Source organism: Marmota monax, unplaced genomic scaffold (genome assembly GCF_021218885.2).
Source record: "Marmota monax isolate L192 unplaced genomic scaffold, Marmota_monax_Labrador192_F-V1.1 WCK01_AAM20220418_F8-fsc00086, whole genome shotgun sequence".
Lineage (NCBI taxonomy): Eukaryota > Metazoa > Chordata > Mammalia > Rodentia > Sciuridae > Marmota > Marmota monax.
This window is the reverse complement of record NW_026693086.1, coordinates 5,275,224-5,297,736: the sequence shown is the minus strand read 5'-3', so window position 1 is coordinate 5,297,736 and position 22,513 is coordinate 5,275,224. Positions and strand designations below refer to the sequence as shown.

Sequence of the window (22,513 nt, the reverse complement as noted above, 5' to 3'; positions counted from 1 at the left end):
ATGTCCTAGGTGAGTGCTGTCCTCTTTCCCAGCCTGGCCTAGCTCTGGGGAGAGGGTGCAGTGGTCTAGTCCAGGTTGGGAAGCTGAGTCCTTGGCACCCAGGGCCAGGACTGCAGGGGACTTGAGAAGCCTGACTCTGTATCATCTCCTACCAACGGCACCCTTGACAGCTGTGAGAAGTCATTGTTTTGGGGAGACCTGATCCGGCTGTGCCAGGTGGGCACTGAGGAGGAAGAGGATGGCTGGGAATGAGAAGAGGTGAGAAGTGATTCTGGCCACCCCTCCCTACCGGCCTCCATCCCTTAGGCTGCATTTGACCAAGCTCTTATCTCCACAGGAACACTAGACAGACATGCTGGACACCTGACCCTCAGCATCCACAAGTCTTCCCTTCTACTTTTTTGTGCCCCTCCCCCTGTCCACCTTGATCTGGACAATTTTTATTTGAGTATAATAGGAAGTTTTGAGTTAGGGTAACTTCTTCTGGTGTTTCTGGGGAGGTCTGGGTAAGGAAACAGAAATTGGAGGAGGGGCCTCTGGACCAACCATGTGGCCAGCCTCTCCCCTGCCCAGAGGCCTCTCTGCCTAACTCTGTCCAGCTTGGCGCTTAGGACTCACTACACTTGGGAGACTCAGGAGACTCCCACTGTGACACAACCTCCCACCTTCAGTGTGCAGCTAGAATTTGATTGTGATCCAAATAGAAAAATGCAGAGGATCCATGTGGCCCTCTAATCTTCCTGCCCCAGCCTCTTCAGCCCAGGGAAAGAAGAGCACCTGTGGGCTGTGCTCCACCAGCCGTGAGCCACGCTCCTTGAGATCCCAAAGGAACCATGAAGCAGGGGCTCCCTTCAGTGCTAGAAGGTTCTAGCAACCTGTTCTTTCTAATTCCATGCTGCCTCAAAACAGCCTTCCTTGCTCTGCTCCACCCCCAGACCCTTGGCCCTGCCCACCCAGCACTCTGGTCTTTCCCCATGAGCAGAGCCTGCAGTTCTGGAATATCCATGGCTACTCTGGCCTGGAGCCAGCAGGAAGGTGAATGGCCCTGAACTCCACCTTTCCTCTCGCCTTGCCTCCCTGAACTTGGTCAGTGAGAAGAAGCTGTTTGTGCATGTCTGTAATCCTTGACTCAGGAGGCTGAGGCAAGAGGATCACAAGTTCAAGGCCAGCCTCAGTAAATTAGTGAGACCCTAAGCAACTTAGCAAGACTTCTGTCTCAAAATTGAATATAAGAGGGGGCTGGGTATATAGATCAGTGATAAAGGGCCCCTGGGTTTAGTTCCTAGTACAAAAAAAGAAAGAAAGAAAGAAAGAAAGAAGAAGAAAAGGTCCTCTGTTAACCTGCTGTGTAAGAGGAGTGGTCCAGAAGCCCCGATTAAACCTGAGAAAACATCCTCCCCTTGGGTCCTTCCCCTAATTTCTCTAGTTTGTTCTACATGCTAAATGCACATCTTGGGTTTTCAGACAGGTGTGTGTGCGAGCCAACACTGACACGCCCCATCCCCAAACCACACCCTTCTTTCCAGGAGGACAGCCATTCCCTGGGCTGGCTCCTCACCCCTCCCACTTTGAACCTACAAAACCTTCAGCTCAGAGAGCAGCTCTTCAGTCCCATGTCACACCTCTGCTAATCCAGTGCCCGCCAGAAGGCCGGAAGGCCAGTATCCTGAAAGGTCAGATGAGTGCCAGATTAGGGGTGGCTGGGCAAGACACCCTTGTCTGGCCCGGCTCCTGGCTCCAACGTCTTCTAGGTGCTCATTTTCTTGTTCAGGCACCATTGGTTCTCTTGGCTGGGGCTTCTACCTCCCTGTTCTTTTCCCATGGACACCCATCACAATAGGACAACTCTACCCTGGCCTGAGTCCCCCTCCCCTCTCTGCTGAGTGATCAGTTTTGCCCATTCACATGCAAGACTGGCCCACCAACCATGTTCAGCTGCTCAGTTGGTCCTGTTTGTCCTGGAGCCAAGATGGAGTTTGGGTGGGCAAGTGGCTGGCGGGGGGTGTTTCCTGATGTGAAGGGCCCAGGGAGCTATAGAAGAGGAACAGCACAGAGAGGAGCCCATGGGGAATAATAAGAGCAACCAAGCTGACCGGCAAAGCAATTGGCTGGGCAGAAGAGGTGTACATCACAGACAGAGTGCTTGCCTAGCATGCAGGAGGCACTGGGCTCCCTCCTCAGCACTGCAAGCAATACAAAACAAAAATGGAATGGACAGGCCCTAGAAGATTTGTTTTAAGCACTCACTGGAACCTCCTGGAAATCTTCCCAAATCCAATGTCTGTGACCAGATGCCAGGAACTGCTTACACTGCCCTAGAGTCATGGAAAATTCTGCAGAAGGTGCAGCCCAAGCCGTGAACCACTGCACTAGGGTTTAGACCTGCCTCCCCATCCCAGCTCCCCGCTCACTAGCTTGGTGAGCTTGTCAACTCACAGAGCCTCCTGAAGTCTGTGTCCTAATCTCAAAGCAACAATCCACAAATACTGTTTTGTGGTGGTATTCAGAGAAGTAGAGCAGGCGCTGGTCCCTGACTCAGCAGCACGGAGCTGGTCCAGAATAACTCCTGTCCTCTGCTGGTCAATGTGAAGGGGATCCCCACCCACCAAGTACTTTGCAGAGATGGTGGGGCCACTTCAGAGCTTCCAGACCTGGCCCAATGACCTGCTCATCTGTACCTACCCCAAGTCTGGTAAGTGAGGACGGCCACCCTGCTCCCCTACTGGGGCTGCAGTCCCCACCTTGGTCAGCGGGGCCAGGCCCTCCACCCGGATCATGCCTGCTTCTCTCCCTTTCCAGGCACCACTTGGTTGAGTGAGATACTGGAGATGATCTACCACGGAGGAGACCTAAGGAAGTGTCATTGGGCCCACATATATTTTAGGGTGTCCTACCTTGAATTCAAATGCCCAGGTCTCCCCTCAAGTGCCTGGTGTTGTCCTGGGCCAAGTTCCAGGTTCCAGCTCATCAGACCTTCCCCTGCCCACACCTTAGGCCTGGAGTCTCTAAAAGACACACTTGTTCCGGATCCTCAAGACCCACTTGCCACTGGCCCTGCTTCCCCAAGTCTGTAAGTCAAGGTGAGTGGCAGGGGGCCCAATGGACCATTCCAGCTTTGGTCCTCTTCCTGGGAAAGTCTCTTCAAGCTGTGGGAAGGCCACCTGCCCTCACTGTGGCAGGGCCAAGAAGACAAGGAGAGTGAGACTGTTCTTTTGGCGGGGCTGGGGGGCAGGTACCTGGCATAGAACCTGGTTCATTTAACCACTGAGCCACATCCCCAGCCCTTTTTAAATATTTTAGAGACAGGATGTTGCCAAGTTGCTTAGGGCCTAAGTTGCTGAGGATGGCTTTGAACTTGGGATCCTCCTGCCTCAGCTTCCTGAGCCATTGGGATTAAAGGCTTGGGGCCCCATGCCTTCTTTAGTTCAGACCTGAGAACAGGAAAGCTCAGATGCTTGGAGGCTCATACAGGGGCTCGAAAGACCTCAACTTGCCTTGATCTCCATCTGGGTGTGTGGTGGAATTCAAGGGGTCAGATTAGGATGAAGTACAGCCAGGAGTCTCCCATCAAAGCTGAGTTCAGATCCCAGCAGCCACAGCCATTCCTGAGGTCTCCAGCAAGTCAGCCTCAAGGCCTCAGCATGTTTCCTTGTCAAGCTGAGAGGGAACCCCCCACAGGGGTGCTGTGAGGGGGCCAGGCAGGCAGGAGGCAGGCAGTCCTGGGGTGTGTGCATGGGGTGGTGTAGCTGGCAGTGGGTGTCATCTGTCCCTGCAGGTGATCTATGTTGCCCGCAATGCAAAGGACATGGCTGTCTCCTATTACAACTTCTACAAAATGGCCAAGGTGCACCCTGACCCTGGCACCTGGGACAAGTTCCTGGAGAAGTTCATGGGTGGACAAGGTGGACCCCAACATGGAGGAAGGAGAGGGCTAGAGCTGAAGACGGCCACCTAAAACTCATACCAAACCCTACTGGTCCTTTCCCCAGTGTCCTATGGGTCATGGTACCAGCACGTGCAGGAATGGGGAGAGCTGAACCGCACTCATCCTGTGCTCTAACTCTTCTATGAAGACCTGAAGGAGGTAAGACTGCCTACTACTTCTATCTATGTCCCACCCAGGAGGCAGGAACCTCAGGGGACCTGACAAGGCCCTCAGGACCCTCCCCTTTGGCAGGCCCACCCAGTCCAGTTCTCCCCACATTGCCTTCCTGGCCTGGAACCTCAGAGCCAGCCCAACTCAGGACCCAGCACAGCCCTTATGTTCTAGCACTGCCCAAGGCTGCGCCACACCTGGGGCCACAGTTCTAAAAGACTGTCCCTGCCCTCTCTCCTCAGGCACCACACAGGGCTCACTCCAGAACCCTAAGGCAGAGAGCTAGTCATTTTGCTCCAGGGAAAGAGGTCCAGGGTGAAGCAGCTGGGGCTGGGAGGTTTCCAAGTGGAAATGGCCAGCCCCCCACTTCCCATAAGCAATCCAAGCCCCCTCTGAAGGGCCCTTCTGCTGCTCTAGAACCTGAAAAGGGAAATTCAGAAGATCCTGGAGTTTCTGGGGCGCTCCCTGTCAAAGAAGACCGTGGATCACATTGTCCAGCCACATCCTCCAAGGAGATGAAGAAGAACCCCATGGCTGACTACAGCACCTTTCCTACTCATATCCTAGACCACAGTATTTCTCCCTTCATGAGGAAAGGTGGGTGCCCCAACAGGAGGGTATTTGGGGAGGGAAGGGTAGAAGCAGCTGCCAGATCCTGCCTTGAGTCTCTTGGGACCACCTGTGTACGGGACTCCAGCATTACTCTGTCCCTCCCCAGGCATCCCAGGGGACTGGAAATCTGCCCTTACTGTGGCCCAGAATGAGCACTTGGATGCCCACTATGCGGAGGAGATGGCAGGCTGCAAGCTCAACTTCCACTGGCAGCTCTGAGTGGTGTCGTGGGCACAAGCCTGACCCATGACCTCAGGAATAAAATACAAACACAGAGAGGTTCAGGCCTACATGCCCAGCTCTCAGGAGGCTAAGACAGGAAGATCCCAAAGTTTGAGGCCAGTCTAGGCTACGTCAAAATAAAATAACATCAAGGAAAAAAAAGAAAAAGGCAGGGGAGGTTACAAATGCAGCCGAGAGGTGGAGTGTGGGTGAGTTCAATTTCCATTATCACCAAAAAATAAAAATTTAAAATATCTATATAATCTGTTCAAGACAGAGATTCTCTTGGAAGACTCTCTGGAGCAGGTAGGGCCCTCTGCCCCTGCCCCCTACAGAGGAAAGCCAGGAGACACAGGAGAGGGGGAAGAATATTTATTTGATCCCAGAAAATCCTCTCTTGCCTTCTCCCATGAGGACGGCAGCAGCAAACCTCCAGTCTGCTGCTTAGCTTCACTTTTTCTTGGGTTCCTTACAAGCCACCACGTACCTCTGGGCCACATTGAGGGGAGGGGAGTAGCCATCTGCATAGGAGGTGTCTTCAAAGAGAACCGAGTAGTCATCTTGGGGCTGCCAGGGCAAACAGGAGGGGCTGGTCAGAGGCTGCCGGGACAGGCCAGCCTCCTCCTGGCCTGGAGCCTGGCCCAGCAGGAACCCTGTGAGCTCCCAGCCTCTCTGGTCCTCATCTTTCACTCTGGAGTCAAGGGGTCCAGATGCTCACCCCAGTCCCTGCTGCTCCAGAGCTAGTTCTCCAGGCAGCAGATAAAGAGTGGGAAAGAGAGACTCGCTACCCAGGGGTCAGCCTAGACCTGCAAGGATGTCTGGGGCCATTCAGGAGCCCTGTGTTGAGAGGATCAAGGACAGCCCAGAGAGCAGACAGGTGTCCTAGAGGCACAAAGAGAACAGCCTTTAGCTGCATCAGGTTACCAATGACCAGAGTCTCATGTGTCAGTGTCGGCAAGAGCTGGGGTGACGGAGGGAATCAGGAGACATTGGTATGTGCTCCTAGCTTAGGCCTGGGGTCCAATTATGGTCAAAGTGAGGAAGGACAGGAGGGCAGAGCAGCCTGCTCAATGGGGGCAGGCTCCGGCTCAGGCTGGGCAGGAGGGATTCACAAGGTAGATGTAGGTCCTTTAAGTTATGAGGCCATGAGAGGAGAAAAGGGAAGGACTCAGAAGATGACCCCATGCCCTGTCTTGGAGCCGGGTGTCATGAAAGGCCTGTCCACGGAGGCTGCCTTACCCGCTGTGGGGGCGTATGGATCAGGGCACGGTAGAAGCAGGTGGTCTGGGGATACAAGGCCAATACAAGCTGCTCCTTCTGGAATAAGGCCTCAGGGTCCGTCTCAGGGTTGGCTTTCCACTGGGGCAGTGGGATGATGCGCCGGCGGCTCAGGGTGTGTCTCCTGAGGGGAGACCCAATCAGCCCAGGGCCAGGGAGACCACTTGCCAGGAGCCTGGCCACCCCATTCCCAGATGGACACTCACTCTTTGCCTTCTTCATCAATGTCATCTACCTCATACCTGTGGGGGAATGGAAGGAGGACACCGGGTGTAGCCAGGTGCCCACTGCAAGCCAGGGAGCCAGAAAGAGGAGGAGGGGGAGATGGAGAATGGGAAAGTGGCCCGAGGAGCCCAGTGCCTCCCACACCTCCTGCCCAGGTGCCCTCCGGGGAAGCTCTTCACCCACTGTGCACACAGGCTGAACAATGCCAGCGGAAGAGGGTGTGGTGAGCAAGGTTCAGCGGGGTGGGTGTCCACTCACTTGTTGGTGGCATGGCTGTAACTGACCACCTCTGCCAGGATCCACTGCTCATCCCCATCCACAGCCTTGACCCGCGCAGCCACCTTGTCTCCAGGCTTGGCCACATAGTCCCCTGAGGCTGGAATGGCTCCACAGAGGGGTGGGGGCCTGTGAGTGGAAGGAGCATTAGTCTGGGCCTGGACACCAGGCCCCCCCTGCTGGCTGCCACCCTCACTTGTCACCAGGCTTCCCGATCCACAGGGGCAGGGTCATGGCCGACTGCTGCAGCAAGGTCATCAGCACCCCTCTGCGCATGGTCTTGCGAGGCGGCTCCGAGTCATTGTACAAACCTGCGATCTTGGCCGCTGTGGGTAGGAGGTGCATCCTTGAGGCCCCATGGAGGGGCACCTGCCCTGAGACCCCCCCCCAGCACCCTGCTCTGTGCTGTCAGAGGAGCTCATCAGGGAGCCCCCACCTCCCAGTTACTACCAAGGGTCCAGCCCCTTCCCTGCCCATCCATCAGATGTCCAAGTTGGGACCCTGACAAGCTAAACTGCCAGGGTGATGAGGTGTGGGGACCATGGTCACCCTTGAGGGGAGGAGCTAGAAAGTTGCCAAAGGGTGGTTTGGAGGTGCAGTCACCTCTGTCTCCTGACCTGGGCACCGTTGGCCTGAGTGTGTTGGGTCAGCAAAACCCGCAGGAGCCTTACCCTTCCGGGCACTTTTCTAATCATCTATTCACCCAAAATTGAGAACCAATCATTCAGTGTGGACCTTTGGCCTCTCAGGCATGGTTCCACGTACCCCTCAACATCAAACAAAACCAAACTGGCAAGGAGACAAGACCAAGGGACGAGGGGTCTGCCCACTTTGGCAAGAAAGGCGGGGAAGCCAGGGCAATGGCGTCTGTGGCCTGGAAGGCAGCGCCTGGGTGGCAGCCACTCGTGGGCCTTGCTTCATGACACAGAGTGGGGCTCTGCCAAGCCCCCAGGTTCCCCCCCCCACAGCAAGAAGCAGAGTGGGTGGTGGGAGGAAGGAGGGAGGCACAGGCCCTGGGTCACAGAAGAAGGGAGAACCAGGAGGAAAACCCTTCCCGAGGCCATGTGCAGTGATAACCTGTCAGTGCCACTGGCTCTCCACAGGAGGCCTGATGGCTGTCCTAGCAGCCCCCACTCTGCCTGCTCAGGAAACCCTAGTGCATCCCCCAACTCACCAATCCGCCTCTCTTCCAACAGCGACTTGATCTCAGCAATCTTATCCAGGGCTTTGCGGAGGATGCTGAGGGTAGGAAAGGCAGAGAAGAGGTTTTGGGGCGTGCACTTTCTTGCTTATGTCAGGCTGGGCTCTTCAGGCAACCCTAGTGCTGCAAACTAGAGATCCTGAGGACAAAGCGGGCCATGTAAGGACCGTTCAATGGGCACAAGGAATGCACACAAGGGAGCTGGAAACCTCCTCTCGCCCAATGACCCCACAGCCATCTCAACATCCTAATGCAACACACTACATGTGTGTGGCAGTAATAGTGTAGACAAACCTACTGCATGGCCAGGTGTTTGACAGTAGAGCATGCGTACTTACACACAGTACAGTACACTCGATAACAGTGACTGTGCTACTACTAGGATTTGGGGTTTTTTTCTTTTGGTACTGTGGATTGAACATGGGGCAGTTAACCACTGAGTCACATCTCCAACCCTTTTCATTTTTTCTTTCTGACAGGGTTTTTCTATATTGCTTAGGGTTTCACTAAGTTGCTGAGGCTGGCCTTAAACTCATGATCCTTCTGCCTCAGCCTCCCAAGATACTGGGATTACAGGTGTGCACCACTGAGCCTGGCTATGCTACTAGATCGAGCATTAACTTCACTTTCTTTTTTTTTTTTAATTTTTTTTTAGTTGTAGATGGACACAATATCTTTATTTTATTTATTTTTTATGTAGTGCTGAGGATCGAACCCAGTGCCTCACACTTAGCGCTCCACCACTAAGCCCCAGCCCCAGCCCCTTCACTTCACTTTTGATTGTTAGATTATACTCCTATTTATTAAATAAAGAAATTAACTGGAAAGCAATATGCCCTTGACACCAGTAGCTGCCTCTCTCATGTTTACCGCATGTCTTGTTTGCATCGATAGGTCCCCGAGTGAGGCCTATAGCATCTAGATTTGCTTAAGTTCTCTGTCATGTTCTCACAATCATGAACCTACCTAATGCCACACATCTCAGAATGTTAAGTAATCCATGCCTGCGTTTGTAATCTGCATGTGTGTTTGGGCGGGGGGTCCCTGGGGCTCAAAATCAGGCCTGGTGCATGCCAGGCCAGAGCTCTGTCACCGAGCTAAATTCCCAGTCCTGGCTTAGCTAAAAGTACAAATGGCAAGGCAGCAGGAAGAACAGGCCCGAGGCCCTAAGATAAGGATCCTATGGAGGAAGGCAGGTCTGGCTGGGCTGCCTGTGCTGAGAGCACATGACATATCCTGCAGAAAAGCAGCTGCGGCTCAGGCCACTCTAACATCCTGCTGAGGTGATGAGGACAGAAGTGAGAACCCAGGGTCTTCCCTAGGTAGGACAGAGCCAGTGCTGTGGAGACTGTCCTGGCTAAGAGCAACGCTGGAGCACAGGAAACTCATCCATGCAAGACCACAACCAGGCACAGACCTCTGCCCAGACTTATGGCCCCAGGAAGCTAAGGAAGTCAGTTTATGGAGGTTCCAAGTTGATAGAAACCCAAGTCACCTGGCGCAGATATCACCACAAAACTTCAGGGAGGCAGGCTTCTACTCCTGTCCCGGTACTGGGAATTGAACCAAGGGACACTCCCCTGGGTTCTCATCCTCAGTCCTTTTTATTTATTTATTTTTAATTTAGAGACATGGTCTCGTCAAGTTGCCCAATCGGGTCTTGAACTTGCAATCCGCCTGCCTCAGCCTTGGCATAGTTGGGATCATAGGCGAGTACCACTGCAACCAGTCAAGGCAGGCTTCTTTATTTGAGATCTTGGGGAACCACCCCAGAGGGCATTTCAAGAGCAATGTGCTCCACTACGGGTCATTTTATTACCTGCTCCCAGAGCAGACCCCAGCCCATTCCTCAAGCAAAGCTTTATTAAACACCCCTTGGTACAAAGGCCTCTGCCCAACAGGAAGGAGACACATGAACAACCACAATACAGCATTCCAGAATGTGACCCTGTGGGTGTCCAGAGCAAGTGACTCACAGCGCTCAGCAGGCAGAGGCCAGGGGACAGTGGAAGAGAGCAGCTACACCAAAGCAGGACAGGTGAACTGCCACCCCACTGTGCGAAGCACTCAAGTTCAATGGGTTTGATACGTGGGGCAAGGGAGGCTTAGCCACCACAGGCTTGGGAACACTGGGACACTGGCAATCGGGCAGCCTAGAGAGCAGAAGAAGAATAAAAGCCAGTATATCAAAGGAAACTCTGAAAGGCTGGTCACTGATGCTTGACTCATTTGGAGGACAGAGTTTTTGTACAGCATGTCCAAAGTTCTACTCCGTGTGATACCAAACAAGTGGTTATCCACCCTATCTGGACATGAGACTCTCCTGGTGAAATCCCAATTATTTCAGGCAAGAATCATAAAATGGATACTCAAACTAATGGTCTGAAGTGAAACAGGATGTATGCATAGTTACAAAGTATCTCCCAGAGATAGGCCAAAGACACCACCTTGACCAACAGACAAACAGCACCTCGGGCCTTCTAGTAGGCGCACCATGGACCTTACGTCTGTGCCGCCACTGCCCAAAGCATAAAATCTGAATCTAGCAGTGAGGAAACGTCAGACACATCTACATGGAGAGATGTGCTACAAGATGACCTATGTCCTTAAAATGATATATCATGAAAGGCCAAGACAGCCTGGAACGGTTCCAGATTCAAGGAGACCAGAGATATGACATTAAATGCAATGCCGACCTGCACTAGAAAAAATGGTCCATTCCTTTTGCTATACAGGACCTGAGCAGAAAATGATGAAATATGAAGAAGGTCTCTAGTTCCTCAGTATGTATCTGAGTTAATGTCCTGATTTTGAGAATTCTGTACTATAGGGTCGCATAAGAATGTCTCTATTGCTGGGAGGTGTAGTGTAATTCCAGTGACTTGAGAGGCTGAGACAGGAGGATTGCAGGTCTGAGGCCAGACTAGGCACCATAGTGACACCCTGTTTCAGTGGAGAGTGCCCCAGGTCAATACCCAGCACTGAGGGAAAAAAAGAAAAGAATGACTCTTTTAGGAACCACTGACACGTGTTATAGTGGCCAGATCAGGGCACACGGTGAGACCCAGCTGCATGGGTCCTCTCCAGCAGCTAGACTGGAGTACCCCTCTTGCCCATGCCCCTTTCCACCCTAATATTGGGCTGAGAAGTTTTGATTCAGTATTTATGGAGCAAATGAAAGAAGGTTAAAGAGTCTGAAAAAGTAAAACAACAGCAGAACTTCAGGGTGGGCCCTGCATCCACCAAATAAGCTTAAAATGTTTCAGCTTGTGAGCAGTGCCAGCGGTGGCCCATGCCAAACTGGTTCCAGAGTCTCTTCACTCCGCGAGCAGTCAGACTGGGATGTGACAGTCTGCTCTTTAAACTCAAATGAAGGACTGGGGCTGCAGCTCCATGGTAGAGCCTTATCTATCCTGTATGAGGCCCGGAGCACCCAAGAAAAAGAAAAAAAAAAAAGGTACGCCTCTGACTCTGCGAGCCACCCCGCCTCGGTGAGTGAAAAACGGCCCGACTTCAGCCAGGTGATAATCTGCGGACCAGAGAGAGGGCAAGGTGGGGAGGGCTGGCCAGCCAGGAGGAGGAAGCTGTTTCAAGACGCCTCAGTCAGAATCCAGAGGCTCCTGCCTGGGTCAGCCCCACCCTTCTGTTCTGCTTCCCAATCTGGCATAAGGGACCCCACCAGACCCCTTTGTCCAAGCTGGAAACCTTGGAATCTGAATTCAATCTCCCCTTTGCTAACTGGCCCCTAATTTGATTCAGAAATGGCTCCCCCCACCCCATACTGGGGATTAAACCTAGGGGTGCTTTACTACTGAACTGCTACATCCTCAGCCTATTTTTATTTGCTATTTTGAGATAGGATCTCACTATTGCTGAACCTGGCCTCAAATTTTTGATCCTCCTGCCTTGGCCTCCTGAGAAGCTGGGATTTCAGGTGTGCACCCAGACCTAGCTCAGAAATGGCTCTGAACCTATCCTTGCTCCCAGTCCCCACTGCCATTGTCCCATTCACTTCTATCACCATCTGGGGCCTAGTCTCCTATCTAGCCTTGAACCCACCCAACCATTCTTTTTCATTCCTGCTTTAAGTCTTCACTGGCCTGCCTGGCCCCCAGGATGAGGCCCACAGTACAACAGGCCCTGGTGTCCTGCCCTCCTCTTCCCCAGTCCTGAGGCCTGCTCTCTGGACTGGGCCCTTGAAGGCAGGGTTCTCCCCTTTCTTGTGTCACCTGCAGAGATGGCCCAGCACCAGACTCAGGTGAGCATCAGCAAAGCCTACAGGACGGTGGGCAGACGGCAAAGAAAACCAAGGAAGTAAACGCAGGACAGAGCCTGAGGGAGCCACACAGGAGGAGGAGGGAAGAGCCCTGGGGCCATCAGCAATGCTGAGCAGCGACTCTGGCCCATGGTTGGCATCCCAGGTCCCTGAACAAGCTCAACGGTTATTTAAACTGCAGACCACCGCTTATTATGTAATCATGAAATTATCATCTTGGGTACAACCTGCATTAAAAAGTAAATAAATAAAGTAATAGCCTATACTTAGTAACACTAATAACTTTTGTCCCTATTCTGTGACATATATTCATGTAAAATAAATATACCCTGTGGAAAGGCACCATTTTGTCATCTAGCAGGGTATTAAAGAATACAGGATTTGGGCCTCGACCCAGGTTTCTGGTGGATTATGTAACCCTTCTGGGGCCTGTTTTCTTATCTGTAAAATGGGGGTAATTTCTTTAAACTACTCAAAGGAGTGCTGTGTGGATTAAATGAGATAAACATAAAAAGTACTTAGAATGGTCCCAGCAGCACAGTGAGGCTGCAAAACAGCCTTTATTATATCACTGGGCCTCAATACAGAACGTATCTCCACCGTGGGGGATGGCCCCAAGAGCCCACCAACCCTGGCATCTGGCATTGTCTATGCTTTATCCCATTTTATGTTCACAATCCTGTAGGGAGTGACTGTCCCAGCTTTCCTGAAGAGGGAACAGAGTCTCAGCTGAAGCTGTGCCCCAGGGCAAAGGACTAGGGAATGGCAGTGCTGGGACCTGACTCACGCTGTGCCGCCAGGTACCCAGTGGCAGGCCTCCCTGGAGGAGGCACTAGGAGGGCGGGAACCAGGGGAGAGACCGGGCAGGATGACTCTCCTCCACAGGAGACCCAGGCTGGGGGCTCTAGTGCGCGGGCGCCCAGAGCCCAGCGCCAGGCTAGGAAGGGAAGAGGGCAACAGCAGGGCCGGGACAGTACTCACTTGCACTCGGCCTCCGCATCGGCCTTGGCGGTGGTGTAGAGGCCTCGCAGTTTTGTCCGGTAATAAGGAGAAACTGTAGAGCGAGCACAGGGTGAGAAGGCATGGGCGAGGGGGCGGCGGCCACATGGCACTGCTCCCAGGACACCAGAGCCATATTTGGGAGGCTCAGAGAGGCCAGGACCCAGAGCCTGGGCTTTACTGGCTCCGCAGTGTACCCAAGGGCCGACAGCTCCTGCTGAGCAAGTTCATGCTCAGACACTACCACAGCTAAGGCAGCACGTTCTGCCTCTCCCCATCATGACACAGCAGAAAATGCTGGTCAGCATCAGACAGAGGGACAATTTTCAAAGCTACTCAGGACTAGAAAGCACAGCCCAGATGTGTGACCACCCGGGAGCCCCGGGGGTGCGTGCAGGGGACAGCTGCATTCCACAAACCCCCCCTCCACCTAACAGGGTGGCTTTTCACTCAAAGGGGAACTTTCTCTAGATGCAGCCTCAAGTCACAGGCTTTCCAGTCCCCAGACTCGAGGGATTTTGAGGTTCTTTAGAGCTGATGAGTCCATCACCAGTCTCCTGGGTGACTTAAGGTCACTCAGCCTAAGGGAACACTGGCTCCCACCCAGTCAGCCCCTCCCTCCTGAGCCCCGCTACTCACTCTTATTCTCTGTCTGCATCCGCTCATGGGTCTTCTGGATGTTCACTAGGTTGTGTTCACTCCTCGATCGCTCTTCCTGTGAGCATGAGGTTGAGGGGACAGGAGCGAGGCCTTCATTTGGCACCCTGCATCTTGGGCCAGAGCCCCATCCCATCAATCCGAATGTACAAGTTCAAGACAAGCTTTTCCCCTGACTAATAATGCAAAAACATTACAAAAGCCATTAAGAGTTAAATCATGAGTTACCCTTTAATGGCACCCTTTATCAAAAAGAGAATAAATTACAGATTCCATGGAATCACCATTAAAATTCCTGGTGATTTCTATGAAGAAAATGACAAACTTATCCTAAAACTCATATGGACACTCGAGGACCCACATTAGCCCAAACAATCTTGAAAAACGAAAGTTGAAGGACTCAATTCAAAATCTACTACAAAGCTACAATCATCACAAGGATGAGGTAGGCTGGGGTGTAGCTCAGTGGTCAAGCACTTGCCTCGCATGCTTAAAGCCCAGGGTTCCATCCCCAGCTCTATACAACAAAAACAAAAACATAACAGCCCAGTGGCACATTCCTGTAAGGCCGGAGGCTGGGGCAGGAGCCAGCCTCAACAACTTAGCAAGACCCTGGCTCAAAATAAAATAAAAAGTGCTGGGGATGTAGCTAAGTGGTAGAGCGCTCCCAGGCTCAATCCCCAGGGCCACCAAAAAAAAAAAAAAAAAAAGAGGAACGAAGGTATGTCACTAGCACATGGAACAATAGAACAGAATCAAGAATCCAAAAATTAGCACACACAGCTGTGATCAATTGATTGGGATAAGAAGTTGAAGGTGGATGTACTGGTACAATTCTTCCCCATATACTGGTCCCTGGGAGCAGGGCTACAGCTACAGACACTGGAGGCAGGGACGACCCCTCAAGAGAAGGTAAAATTCTTCCTTTTAACTCCGATGTGGGATTTTTTAAGTACATGAGGTTTAGGCTGTGCCTTTATGCCATGTGGGGCAAAACAGTGGGGCAAACAGTGAGCACAGCCTCACTGTGGAGAGAGCCCAATACTCTGCTCCTCGTAACTAACCCTATGTGGATGGAATAACAGGAAATGGACGAGACAGTACCGCTGCCAGCCACCCAGACAGCACAGCGGCCAATCTAACACCTCCCACGGGTGGAAAAGTATGGACAGTGTTTACCACTGACAAAGGAGAGGAGCACTCGATCTCAAATGCTCTCCTGGTGAGTGTAAGGTTAGGAGGACAAGGGGCGGCCTGCATCTGTTATCCTGCGTCTGAGGCCAAAGAATGAATACAGGGGTTATGTGATGAAAGAAGTCAGTCTTATAGTAAAACCTAAGAGAGACTCAGAGCGAGAGAATATGGTGTCCCTTCACTCTTACACCAGGTGCCCGGACGCTGGCCAAGACCACTCCTGCTTCTGGAAGCTGACCAGGTCAAACAGAAGCTGGCAGACCTGAGTGGCCTCCTGAGAGACGTTCTGGCGACCAGGATGATGATAAACTGAATGGAACTCTAATGCTGTGCCAGCGTCTTTTTCTGTTCTTCAAATTTTACTTCATTAGTAAACTATTTTTAGAGCAGTTTTAGGTTTAAAAAAACAGAGCACACAGCACAGAAAGTCCCCATATTCCTGCTCTCTTCGATGCAGTTTCCCCAATCATTCACATCTTGCTTCAGCATCGCTCCTCTGCTTCGAGGACGGACCAGTACTGACACACTACTAACTGCAGTCCGTGCTCTAACAAGGCTGTGGTTTTGACAAATGCTTACTGTCATGTATCCGCCATTATAGTATATTATAGACATGGCTGCACAACTCTGAATATACTCAAAACTACTGGATTACACACTTTAAATGGGGCATAGGATGCTATGTGAATTATCTCCCAATACAGCTGCTAAACAAAAAGAATCCGGAAATCCTGTACGTTACAGAAAATCCAACAGGAGGCCCAGTCATGCCCACACCACCCCCCACCATCTTCATTCCTGCATTCACATTCTCTGGGAACACAAGTCCCACCGGCAATCCTCCTCAGCTCTGCATCACAGCCCTGACCCTCCTCTCGAGGGCTATGGCTTCCTACCTGGGTTTGCTTGATGAGCTGGTGGAGCTCTGTGAGAAGTTCTGCAATGCGGGAGTCGGCAGACACGAGGGCCATGGCGTATAAGGTGCCTGGTGGGGAAGGGAGAGGACATTAGTGGTTCCTGTGGGCTGAACTGCATTCCTTCAAAAGATACGTGGAAGTCCTAACAAAAATCAATTGTATTTCTATACACCTGTCACAAACAACCCAAAAATGAAATTAAAAAGAGAATTCCATTTACAATAAGAGAACAAAATACTTAGGAACAAGTTTAATAAAAGTATAAAATCTTTACTCTTCAGCGTAAACCATAAAACACTTTTGAAAGATATTAAGAAGACCTAAATAAATGGATCTTAGAAGACAGAAAATTAAGATGATAATATTCCTCAAATTGATCTACAAATTCAAAGCATTCTATATGAAAATCCCAGCTGGCTTCTCTGTAAAAACTGACAAACTCATCCTAAAATTCATAAGCAAAGTCAAGGGACCCAAAACAATTTTGAAAATTAAAAAGTCAGAGGAACCATATTTCCCAATTACAAAACTACTACAAAGCTATAGTAATCAAAATGGTGATTACATGTAGACCAATGGACCAGAATCCAGACACTGAAATAAACCCTGACATCTAAGGTCAACTGAGTTACAAAAAGGGTACAAAGACAACTCAATACGGAAATAGTCTCTTCAACAGATGGTAGAGGAACAAGTGGATATCCACATACAGAAGAATGAATTAGGACCTCTAATCTCAGATCACAGACAAAAATTACCTAAACAGAAACTTCTCAAAAAGATATACATATATTACTGACAAAAATACCTGAGACAATCAACTTATAAGGAGAAAAGGTTATTCTGGCTCTCAGTTTCAGAGGTTTCAGGCTGAGGCAACTTGGCCTTACAGTACATCATGGTGGGGGCATGTGGCCGAGGAGACCTATTCACTTCATGGTGGCTAGGAAACAAAGGGGGGAGCCAGGACTTAATATCCCCTTCAAGAACATGTCCCTGATGATCCAATTTCCTTCCAATAGTCCCACCCTAAAACTTACACTACCTCCCAATAGTGCCAGGCTGTCAACCAAGCCTTTAACACATGGGTCTTTGGGAGACATTTAAGATCCAAACTTATAGCAGAACAAATGACCAACCAGTACATAAAACCACATTCCACCTCTTTATCATCAGGGAATGCAAATCAAAATCACAAGGAGATATACCATTTCATTCATAAAAAAAGAGACATAAGAACAATTGTTGCTCAGTGCAATGGCACACGCCTATAATCCCAGCAGCACAGAAGGCTGAGGCAGGAAGATTGCAAGTTCAAAGCCTGCCTCAGCAAAAGCAAGGGTGCTAAGCAATTCAGTGAGACCCTGTCTCTAAATAAAATACAAAATAGGGCTGGGGATGTAGCTCAGTGGTTGACTGCCCCTGAGTTCAATCCCCAGTACCAAAATAAGGAAATAAATAAATAAGAAAAACAATTGTTGGCAAGCATGTGGAGAAAATGAATGGGGAAGTGTGGTATTATACACATAATGTAGTATTACTCAACAATAAAAAGAAATGAAGTACTGACACATGTTATGACATAGATAAACCTAAAAAAAACCTATGCTAATTAAAGATGCCAGCCACAAAAGACCCCATATTATGTTTCCATTTATAAGAAATATCCAGAATCAGCAAATCCATACAAAGATAAGTAGGGAAGTACTGGGGGAGACAGAGGAAATGGATAAGACACTTTTGACAGGGGATTAAAAAAAATTCTTGGGCTGGGGATGTGGCTCAAGCGGTAGCGTGCTCGCCTGGCATGCGTGCGGCCCGGGTTTGATCCTCAGCACCATATACAAACAAAGATGTTGTGTCGCTGAAAACTAAAAAAAATAAATAAATATTAAAAAATTCTCTCTCTCTTTAAAAAAAAAAAAAATTCTTAATTTGAATGTAATAGTTGCTTAAACCCACTGAACTGTACGCTTTAAAAAGGTATACAATTCCCATTCACCTAAGTCTAGGCACATACTAATGTACTTTCTGCCTATTTTTTATTGGGGGGGGGGGCCTGGGATTGAACTCGGGGACACCCAGCCACTGAGCCACATCCCCAGCCCTATTTTGTATTCTATTTAGAGACAGAGTGTCACTGAGTTGCTTAGCACCTCGTTTTTGCTGAAGCTGGCTTTGAACTTTCGATCCTCCTCCCTCAGTCTCCCAAGCTGCTGGGATTACAGGTGTGCATCACGGTGCGCAGCTTCTGCCTCTTTAGATTTGCCTGCATTGCACTTCATTTCCTCATACTACTGAATAATATTCCATTGTTTTGGTACATCACATTTTGTATATAAATTCATCAACTGATGACCATTTGGGTTGTGTCCACTTCTGGGCTATTATGAATGATGAACACTCACATATAGTTTTTGTGTGGACATATTTTTAAAAAAATATGGATACAATATCTTTATTTTTATGTGGTCTTGAGGATCAAAACCAGTGCTTCACGCATGGCAAGTGCTCTACCACTAACCACAGCCCCAGCCCTGGATGGACATATTTTTTTCATGTTCTCGGTATATATTTAGGTGTGGGTATCCATCACTGGATTATATGGTGACTCTATGTTTAATATTCAGAGGAACTGCCTATTCCCAATGTGGGTAAACCATTTTACATTCCCACCAGCAATGTGAGGGCTCCACTGTCTTCATCTATACTAACACATCTGTCACCTGTCTTTTTATTACAGCCATCCTAGTAAGCCTGAAGTGATATCACTAGTTTTGATTGACATGTCCCCGATGGCTAATGACAGAAAGCATCTTTTCTTGTGCTTGCTTGTTGGCCATTTATGTATCTTAGAGAGTTGCCTTCATCCATTTTTAAGTTGCTTTGTCTTTTTTGAGTTGTGTCCTTGGATGTTTTTAAATTGCTATGAAATCCAATTTCTTTTTTTTCTTGGTCACCTATGACACTGATCTGTTTTTTTACCACATGTGCAACACTATTTTTACCATCATAGCTCTAGGAATCTACTCTGTAGCAGGCACAAGGGATATATAACAGTGAATGAGACAAGGAGTCCCATCTTCCTCTTAGGAAACAGTCCAGAAAAGAACCCAGGCATTAAACAGTTATACACTGCATAATGTCATTTTAGTCAAGAATAGACCAAATATTGATGGTGGTTGCATAATATTATAATGGAGCCGAAAAATTCTTACTGCCTAATATTTTTACTATAACTTTCCTTATGCTTGGATACATAAAAGGTACTATTTTGTGACAATTACCTACAGTATTTAGTACAGTAACATGCTATACAGAGTTGTAGCCTAGGAGCAGCAGGCTGTATCTTATAGCCTAGGAATGTCTGGGTTTGTATAGGTGTGCTCTATAATGCACAATGAAAACACCTAAAAATGCATTTTTCAGAATGTTTTCCTACAGCTAGCTGCTGTATGACTACAGTTCCATATAATTATCCGTAGGAGAAATAAGCACTAAAGGAGACAGAAGATAAAGCAGATAAATGGATAACCCTGAGTTAATAATAACAGAGAATGTCAAAGAACTGAAAACAAATTCTCAGGCAGAAAGGCCCTCCCAGGCTGAGTGCATCGGCATGTGCCTGTAACCCCAGATACTCAGCAAGCTGAGGCAGAGGGATCATAACTTGGAGGCCAGCCTGAAGAACTTTAGCAAGATTCTGTCACAAAATGTGATTTAGAAAAGGCTGGAGTAGAGAACGAGCTTGCTTCGCATGGGCCAAAGCCCTGGGAAGTTCTGGGTTCAATCCCCAGTAATGCCAAAAAAAAAAAAAAAGTAGGGGGGTGAGGGCATACCATGTACCATGTGCCAAGTGCCAAAGAGAATACTCACAATCAGACACCCGGAAATGAAACTACGCCTCAAGGGTAAATATGTGCTAACAGAATGAAGGAGAAGGAAGCGGGGACAGGGGTCAACACGGGGCAGAGATCTACTGCATCAAATCCTGCTCAGGACCTAGAACTAACTGACTATTGAACTTGGTGACCCAGAAATCATTGGTGGCTTTGGAAAACCACCAGTGGACTGTTTCAGGGGACTAGCGGAGCAAACGGCCTGCCATAAGGGAGTTGAAGAGACTGGAAGAGAAAAAGCTGCTAATGGGTCTATCCCTTGGATGCAAATGAGGTTAACTGGAGGTAGCTGGAAGGTGAAAGAGAGTGAATGAGGTTGTTGGGCATTTGGGGGACAAGGAGAAAAAAGTGCAGGTGTCCAGGGACTCATCCTCACTGCTCAACTTCTAGCGCCTGAGTACCCTACCGGGGGCGGGCTCCCTAGTCAAGCTGGGCGCGGCGTGGCGTGGCGTGGCTTCCCACCCTCGCCGGGGACGAAAGGGCGCACGCGCAGACCCCGGGGGGCCGGCGCCAGGCGCCCTTCCCGAACTCCGCCCCTTTCCGCTCAGGGCGCGTGCGCACGGCCCCTCGAAGGCGGCTCTCAGCGAGGCCCCGAACCGGAGAGCGGAAGAAGGACCTCGGCCCTCCGTGCCCGCCTTTCTCAGGCGTTCCCAGGCCCGCGGCACAGCCCCACCTACCGAATCTCAAGCGGAACAAACGCGTCGCGCTGGAAATTGCGACGGCGACAGTAGGTGCGTCCCGCGAACGCTTTTTCAGAGTCTGCGGATGGTAACGCACTTGCGTTCGAAGATTCGCGGCACGTCGAGAACCACACACGTTTTTTTGCCTTTTATGAGCTTGGTTGAGCGCTGAGGGCTTTCGTGCGCATGCGCGGCCCTTCCTCTGTGACGTGCCGCGCTGCCTCTTGGGAAATGTGGTTTTTAAATTGACACCTGTGCACGACTCCACAAACCACGGTGCTTGTGTGTTTTCAGTGCTTTCTCCCAGATCCCAAAGCTGCTGTAAAAAGCAAATGTACTTAAAAGCGAGAGTGGAGCGCTCGCCTAGGATGCGCGAGACCATGGGTTTCATCCCCAGCATCAGAAAAAAAAAAAAAAATAGAGCAGATTTTTGATGGGGAAAGGAGTACCCCACAGGGGTTGTAAAATATCTGCAATTTCAACTCAGTTTAACTGCTTAAAAAATATAAAGTGTTTTAATAATTAGAAACAAATTATAAACCGTTCTTTAATCTAGAAAATCACAATTTTACAGAATCTCCCCAGGAAATTAAGAATGTGGATATGCAAATATTTAGCTCCTATGATGTTTGTCAAAAGCCATCTTGTACCTTATGATTTCTTACAGAACTCCTATATAATATATAATTATATATTAGTGGATTATTTGATAGACTTGCAAGCTCTCTGGGGTGAGGCTCATCTGTTTTGTTCATCGAAGTATTCCCCGTACTTAGCACAGTACCTGGTACTTAACAGGCCATTGATATTTTCCTATTTATTAGAAAATCTCAGACTTCATCACTGAAACTTTCAGCCCCCAAATTAACATATCATTTTCTTCCATCAAACTTGAATTTCTTCTCTGTGGTCTCTAGCTCAATGATTGGTAGGAACAGTCTACCCAATCTCAGTTCTACCTCCTGTATTTTGTGAATATTATGCTATTTAAGGATTTCACAAATTTTACATTCATGAAGTTCTTAGGAGCTTTCCCGAATGACAAATATCCACTGTAGTTGCTCATGAGGAGAGATTTGAGGCTCATAATTGCTTTTTTCAGTATTTTTATTTATTCTTTTTACATATACAGGATGGTAAAGTATATTTTGGCATCTTATACATACATGGAGTATAACTTATTCTAATTAGGATTCCATTCTTGTGGTTCACAATTTTTTTTAAATTTTTCGTTAATTCCTGATTTTCTACAGTAAACATATATTAACTTAGAAAACGTGTTAGTGGCACATGCCTGTGTTCCCAGCTAGTTAGGAAGCTGAGGATCATTTGAACTCAACCTGGACAAAATAGGGAGATGCTGTCTCAAAAAAAAAAAAAAAAATGGGTGTTGTAGAGTATTGCCCACATGTAAGGGAGAGCTCTGTCTTTCTTTCTGTCTTCTCATTCATATCCAGATTTCTCAAAAGAATTATCTATCATCATTTTCATTTCTTCACCTCATCTCCCACTCAGCATAATTTTTTTTTGAGGCGGGGGTACCAGAGATTGAACTCAGGGGCACCTGAGCCACATTCCCAGCCCTATTTTGTATTTTAGTTAGAAATAGGGTCTCCCTGAGTTGCTTAGTGCATCCCTTTTGCTGAGGCTGGCTTTGAACTCCCAATCCTCCTGCCTCAGCTTCCTGAGCCTCTGGGATTACAGGCCTGCGCCACTGCACCTAGCAGTCTCAGCATAATTCTGAACTAGTACCTATCCTCAACATCACCCTTTCCTTTCCTCTCATATTCAACCTATCACTAAGTATTTGCTGTATAAAAACAGACTTGTTGGGCATTTACTGCGTGTCAGGCACTGCAGAAAATGCTTTATATGTGTTCATCCACAGAACACAATCCATCTACTTCCCCTCCCCCTCTGCCCTGGTACTGGAGATTGAACCCAACATTTTAATATATTTTTAGTTGTAGTTGGACACAAT

At 49.2% G+C, this 22,513-nt stretch overlaps 1 protein-coding gene across 2 annotated transcripts; it reads right to left on the bottom strand.

Annotated features, from left to right (window-relative positions):
- Positions 1-5,287: 5,287 nt before the first annotated feature.
- Sgf29 (SAGA complex associated factor 29) lies at positions 5,288-20,707 on the bottom strand. 2 transcript variants are annotated; one of them, XM_058582649.1, is made up of 10 exons: positions 20,530-20,707; positions 15,933-16,021; positions 13,825-13,955; positions 13,168-13,240; positions 7,884-7,948; positions 6,906-7,035; positions 6,692-6,838; positions 6,415-6,450; positions 6,170-6,332; positions 5,288-5,497 (listed from the first exon to the last, which is right to left on the bottom strand). In XM_058582649.1, the coding sequence occupies exons 3-10, from the start codon at positions 13,841-13,843 to the stop codon at positions 5,381-5,383; spliced, it is 750 nt and encodes a 249-aa protein (XP_058438632.1). In that variant the 5' UTR covers positions 13,844-13,955; positions 15,933-16,021; positions 20,530-20,707; the 3' UTR covers positions 5,288-5,380. The 2 variants fall into 2 exon arrangements, with proteins under 2 accessions (XP_058438632.1, XP_046310585.1); XM_046454629.1 differs by having other exon boundaries at positions 13,825-13,900.
- Positions 20,708-22,513: the final 1,806 nt, after the last annotated feature.